General features: G+C 34.1%; 1 protein-coding gene across 1 annotated transcript; it reads right to left on the bottom strand.

Moving 5' to 3' along the window:
• Positions 1–6,483: 6,483 nt before the first annotated feature.
• On the bottom strand, positions 6,484–7,047 carry LOC138895545 (secreted RxLR effector protein 161-like). The gene has a single exon (XM_070180245.1). It carries the CDS (start codon positions 7,045–7,047, stop codon positions 6,484–6,486), a length of 564 nt encoding a protein of 187 aa, XP_070036346.1.

The raw sequence follows: 7,047 nt of genomic DNA, 5'->3' as shown, positions 1-7,047 counted from the left end.
GAAGCTCATGATTTGTACTACCAGTTCTTGGGGAATGTATAAGGTTAAGATAATTATTTACTTAAATTTCTTTAATAATTGTTATTGGAATTGAATAGTTGAAAGTTGGCTTACCTAGCGGGTTGGGTTAGGTGCCATCACGACTAGTTGAATTTTGGGTCATGACAGAATAAAACCCTTGAATTATTTGCTATGTAAATTTCATGTGTAACGATGTATAGGCAAGGTGACGAGTGCCTATACTTTGTCAAATTAATTGTTTGGTTAATTATTTAAACATCTTAAATTGTTTTAAGACACAAATTAATTATTATAATAATTGTTTCTCTCCTATTCCTTGTCAAATATTAATTCTTGAATTCTTGCAATAATTGTCACATGCTTATTTGATTTCTGTGTCTTAATTGCTACTTGACATTTAGCATATTAAATATTAGACTGCCTATTTTCTCCCTGATTTCCACAATTAATTGCTACTTGTCATTGTTTGTTTCATATATAAATTATAATTATTGTATGCCTTGATGCTTAATAGTTTCTCATTAAACGTGGTATTTATTGAAGTATTTTTATTACATTTAAGAGTTGTTAAAATATATGAGGGGATCGGGTTGCACGCCGCAACGGAATTAAAAATAAATATATTGGAGTAGCGAGTTGCACGCCGCAACAGATTTATTTAAAGTTTATATTGGGGGATCGGGTTGCACACCGCAACATAATTGATTGAAATGAATATATTGGAGGAGTGAGTTGTACGCCGCAACAGATTTATTTACAGTTTATATTGGGGGATCGGGTTGCACGCCGCAACAGATTTATTTAAAGTTTATATTGTTGGAACGGGTTGCACGCCGCAATGGAAACAAGTTGAGGGATTGTGACTGTTGAATTGACTTCAATTATTGAGATTATTTACCGGTTTTACTACTATTCCCGTTATTATTATTATTATTATTATTACTATTATTATCATTATTATTATTATTATTATTATTGTTGTTGTTGTTGCTGTTGTTGTTGTTGTTGTTGTTGTTGTTGTTGTTGTTGTTGTTGTTGTTGTTGTTGTTATTGTTATTATTGTTATTATTATTATTATTATTATTATTATTATTATTATTATTATTATTATTATTATTATTATTATTATTATTATTATTATTATTATTATTATTATTATTATTATTATTATTATTATTATTATTATTATTATTATTATTATTATTATTATTATTATTATTATTGTGTACAAGTTAATGTAAGCGACCTACCTTAGCCTCGTCACTACTTCGTCGAGGTTAAGCTCGGCACTTACCAGTACATGGGGTCGGTTGTGCTGATACTACACTATGCACTTCTTGTACAGATTTCGGAGTTGGTTCCAGCGGCGTACTGTAGATTTGCCCAAATACAGCTACCAGTGGAGACTTGAGGTATAACTGCACAACGTTCGCAGTTCTGAAGTCCCCCTCTATCTTATCTCAGCTGTGTATTATATTTCAAACAGCTTGAATTTTATTCAGACCTTTATTTGTATTATTCTAGAAGCTCGTGCACTTGTGACTCCAGTTCTGGGATGGTATTTATATATCGCGATTATTATGGAATATTCACTTTATTTCAGACTTTATTTCCGCATTTGTTTTCTTGTTATTAATTAATTTAAAAATTTGTTAAAAATGGCTAATTATATTCTAACGTTGGCTTGCCTAGCAAGTGAAATGTTAGGCGCCATCACGGTCCCGAAAGTGGAAATTTCGGGTCATGACAATAACTTCCTCGAACCTGAGACCACTGCCCAACTCCCACTAGACAGTGCCTGCGACCCTAGGCTCGCTTCTGCGGCCGCGCACGTGCGAACAAATCCTCCTCAAGTGCTATCTCACCAGACCAGAAGCACTCAGCAACTCCTCTAAGTCCAATTTCAATTCGTTAACCATCAGAAATCTATCCGAGGCCCCCGGGACCTCAACCAAACATACTAACAAGTCCTAAAATATTATACGAACTCGCTCGAAGCCTCAAATCACATCAAACAACACTAAAATCACGAATTACACATCGATTCAAGCCTAATGAACTTATGAACTTCTAACTTCTAAAACAAATGCCGAAACATACCAAACCAACGATTGACCTCAAAATTTGCACACGAGTCATAAATGACACAACAGACCTATTCCAACTTCCGAAACCAGAATCTGAGCCCGGTAAACACAAAGTCAACTCTTCAAACTTCAGCTTTTTCAACTTTTGCCAATTCAAGCTGAAATCATCTACGGACCTCCAAATCAACATCTGGGCACACTTCTAAGTCCAAAATCACCATACAAAGTTATCGAAACCATCAAAACTCCGTTCCAAAGTCATTTACACATAAGTCAATATCCGGACAACTCTCTCAACTTAGGCTTCCAACCTTGGGACTAAGTGTCCCAACTCACTCTAAAACGTCACCGGAACTAAATCAACCACCCCGACAAGTCACATAACAACAAATGAGCATAGAATAAATAATAAATGAGGAACGAGTCTATAATACTCAAAACGACCGGCCGTATCGTTACATGACCATAATGGTCAGTTGAAAAAGGAGAAATAATTATCTAATACCAATTTTATTAGATGTTGAGGTTGTTATGATGATAACCATTAATTTTTATTATTATATGCCAATTTTCCAGGTAAAACGTAATCTTATTCATCTTACTATTTTAATTTTTTCATAGTTTCAATCAATGTAGCTTAGTCATTGATAAATCTTGGATAAGTAGGAAATTAATTATCATACCTTATTAATCTATTATTTGTAAAATTGCATATACTATATTAGAATATGAACATTAACACTTTAACACTTAAAAGAATGTGAAGCGGCAAAGTCTAAAAGAGTATTCACAAAAGTAAAAGAGACAATTTAGTAAGATAATACTTCTAACACCATTCATTGAAGGTCACATAGACAAGCATGGATAACAAACTACACTTTAAAATTTTATTTTAGTAAAAAAATTATTTGTTTAGATAACAAGTTTTCTCATGTGAATCATACTATACGTGCAATACACGTGCTCAAAGGCTAGTTGATTCAATAAGATGAGCAAGGATGTATTAGGAGTACATTATTATTTTCAACTTATAAGTCGATGTTCGAGTTACACTAGAATAAGTGGAGATCATAGTCATTCGGAAGAGAAAAGTGATTGTTTAATATAATTTCGTATGTGTAGAGATTGTTATGATGATAAAAATCAGCTTACCAGGTAACATATAATCTTATTCATTTTAATATATTCATACTTCCAGTCAACGTATCTCAATCGAGTGATAAATTTTAGATAGGTGAGAAATTAATCATCATACTTATAGATCAATTATTCTTTAAAACCGTAACTGTATGCGTATTAGAAATGAAGATTAATACAAAGTTGTGATTGAAAAATGTTCGTCTATATGAGAATTCACAACACACATACAAAGTAATATATATATATATATATATATATATATATATATATATATATATATATTACTTTGTGTGCGTATTAGAAATGAAGATTAATACAAAGTTGTGAAAGAAAAATATTCGTCTATATGAGAATTCACAACACACACACACACAAAGTAATATATATATATATATATATATATATATATATATATATATATATATATATATATATATATATATATATATATATATATTATGAAATATAAATATTTTAACATCAATGATGTTTTAACTTCAATACCACACAAGAGGGGGTGATTTGTGTGATGTCCAATTTTTGCGTGCACTGATTATAGAAGGACCTAGTTCTTCTATGTGTTCTTTATACTACTGTTGCGGAATAATAAATGCAGAAATTAAAGAACATAAGGATTTTTACGTGGAAAATACCTGGCTCAAAAGGTGAAAAAACCACGACCTACTTTCCAGTAGGATTTTTCCAAAACTCTTCACTAAATCACTGAGCCAAAAAATACATTTACAAAACACTTTTGTAAACCTAGGATTAACTCTAATCCCGTTGTAACAACCAGCCTCTACCTGCTGTGACAACTTCAAGTTAACTCTAACTTGAATACTCTGACTACCTATTACAATTGCCTCTAGATAAAGCTGAAAGGTACAATATGAAAATACCTACTACAATTGAACTAGAATAAAAGACAAACACTTGGAGCTGGTTCTTTTATCTGGTTCATGTAGCTTCAGGTTCGCACTCTTGAATCACACACGAACTGCTTGCAAAATGCCTTGCTATTTTGCTCTCAATTCACGTTTAACTTCTGTCTTTGTGCGTCACCTGTAGAATGAGAACATCCTGCGATTTATAGAGTTAGTAGAGTAAAAAATAACTAGAGTTCTAATGCTACTCTTCCTTGGTGGAAGAGTTCTAGTTGATTTCAACCTCTCCCAACTCCTTCCTTATCTTGGATAATGTTCTCGTTGAGTAAGAAGTCCTTCTCCTTATTAATTATACAATCTTTTCGATCAGGAGATATCTATTATTATGCCAGATTTTGTTTATCTCCTGCATGTGCATCTCACGTGCTTTGAATCTGCCCGTGTCTATGCACTCAAGGGATGGACGTGGTTCATCCCTGAGTTCCTTTGTCAATCTTCAAAACTATCCTTTACTTGGGCCAACAAATTCTCCCTTTTTGACGATCACAAACTTTGTGCTTCCATAAGCTTAGGCCCTGTTTCAACTTAGCTCAACATCAACACAATGTTAGAAACATTTTTTTTTTTTATCACTTATCATCAAGGACTAGGTTCATTAGGTTATAAACATCACTGTTCAAAGTGTAAGGCACAACCTTTTTTTCCCTTTTGGCATCATCGAAAAGTTGCATAAAAAATATGAGATAACTAGATTTTAAAACTTACTCATGGCCACTAGGGCTACTTCAAATGCAATCATGGATTAATCATCATAGATCAAGCTAAGAATTTTAACCATCAAAGAAATATAAACAAACAGCTAGAACAAAAATAGTGAATTTCATTGATGATTGATACGATTCTTCCACAAAGCATAAAAAGAAATAAAAATACTGAAAACATGAGCAAACAAAATATCCCAAACTGGGTCATTGAAAGGTCTACATTGGGCTAGAAGTTTAAGGCTTGGAAGAACTAGGTGCTTGGTTTTTGGCTTGGAGGAGTTTCAGCATATCCTGAAGAATGCCATCATTCTTCTCCTTTTCTCTTGCCAGCTCAGTTCTGAGAGCATCTCTCTCAGTCTCTACCTCTGCCAACCTCTTCTTCAACCTCTCAATCTCAGCATCCTTAGCCCCACTTTCTTGCACCAAGACTCACACCTTGCTATTCACTGGTACCTTCTTAGATGAACCAGGTTCTTTAGGAGTGACATGGACTTCATAGTCACAAGCAGGCAGTGTATTTACCCCAAAATGATCCTTACTTGTACCAACCTCCCTTTCTTATTTGGATTATAACTTTCAGTCACTCTCTTCAGTAGGTCTGCGAGGGTTTCCTGTTCAGATGAAACAGATTCATCTATATTTTTTTCCAAGTTGAACCAGCCCTTCAGCGGCTTCGCCAGACCCACTTTCACCTGTTTTCTTTACATTCTCCTCTACTCCAGCAGATTTTTCTCCCCAAACAACCATTGCATCTGTGTCTTTGGTTAAACTCACATGAGTGGGTGAAGAATCAACCACTCTTTTACCCTTTCCCCTCACAGCACTTCGAACACCCTTGCTCTCTTTTTTTCTTTTTCATTTTTACCACCAATTCCTCCATACTCTGTAGTTTCAACACCTGCTTTAGACCCTACTAGTACAAACCTATTATCCAAATTTATTCTCTCCCCGCAACAACCTTGCGAGCAAGCATCTTTACTCTTTTCTTAGAGGTTGGGGTGGTGGAAGGGATGATAGTGGGTGTGGAAGTCTAATCAAACTGAATTTCAGTTTTGAAAAGACTTTGGAGTGTATCCCTAGAATCTAGGTACTTCAATTCGGTTGGGACTCATTTGAACAAAACTGGTTCACTTGTAACAGATAAGTCCAAAAGGAGTTTGGAATTAAGTAGGACTCTGCTCATGATCCAAATATTATTATTTCAAACTATGCAGAGTGTAGAAAATATACCGTGTTATCTTAATGAACCAGGTTCTTCACTGAGAATACTCTTGTGTAAGTCTAAATTTGCCAAAATAGAGAAAATATCATTAGAGATTAATGAGTCATTTTAAACATATGGCACAAAAGTATATTATTAAAAGTATGAGACTGAACAAAAATTAATCTAATTATGTACACAATTTTCAGATTTTCTAACCATTTTTTTCGTTGTGTACTCTGAACTGGTCCTTTTAGGTGATCTTAATCATTCCTAATTCTAACCTGTTTCTTTCAAAGTGATCTCTACTTAGGGATTTTGTGAAGATGTCAGCTATTTGCTTGTCAGTAGCACAAAATTCTACAGTGATCAACCCCTTTTCATAGTTATCCCTCAAAAAAGTGATGCCTAACATCTATGTGCTTAGTTCTCTTGTGGTGAATCTGGTTCTTGGTCATACTAATAGCATTAGTGTTATCACAAAAAATGGGAATACAACTAACATCAATTCCAAAGTCCTTTAATTTCTGTTTGATCCACAAAAATTGAGCACAACATGAAGCAGCATCAACATACTCAGCTTCAGCAGTAGATAAGGCCACTGAATTTTGCTTTTTGGTGGCCCAAGACATAAGACATGAGCTAAGAAAGTGTGCCATGCCTGAGGTTCTCTTTCTATCCACAAGAAAACCTGCAAAATCAGCATCAACGTATCCCACAAGATTGAAATTACTATCTTTTGCATACCAAAGACAGAGATCAATGGTGCCTTTTAGATATCTTAAAATTCTTTTGACAGCAGTCAAGTGAGACTCCTTCGGATTTGCCTGAAATATTACACGAAGGCCTACACTAAAAATAATGTCAGGTATACTGGCAGTGAGATACAACAATGAGCCAATCATTCTCCTATACAACTTCTGATCGACAGATGAACCAGGTTCTTCCAT

The sequence above is a fragment of the Nicotiana tomentosiformis genome, chromosome 7 (assembly GCF_000390325.3).
Source record: "Nicotiana tomentosiformis chromosome 7, ASM39032v3, whole genome shotgun sequence".
NCBI lineage: Eukaryota > Viridiplantae > Streptophyta > Magnoliopsida > Solanales > Solanaceae > Nicotiana > Nicotiana tomentosiformis.
The sequence above is the reverse complement of the archived record's forward strand: the minus strand, read 5'-3'. Positions and strand labels throughout refer to the sequence as shown.

What these genes read in the sequence shown, in the direction of transcription:
- LOC138895545 (XM_070180245.1), bottom strand. Translation starts at nt 7,047, where the DNA reads ATGGAAGAACCTGGTTCATCTGTCGATCAGAAGTTGTATAGGAGAATG.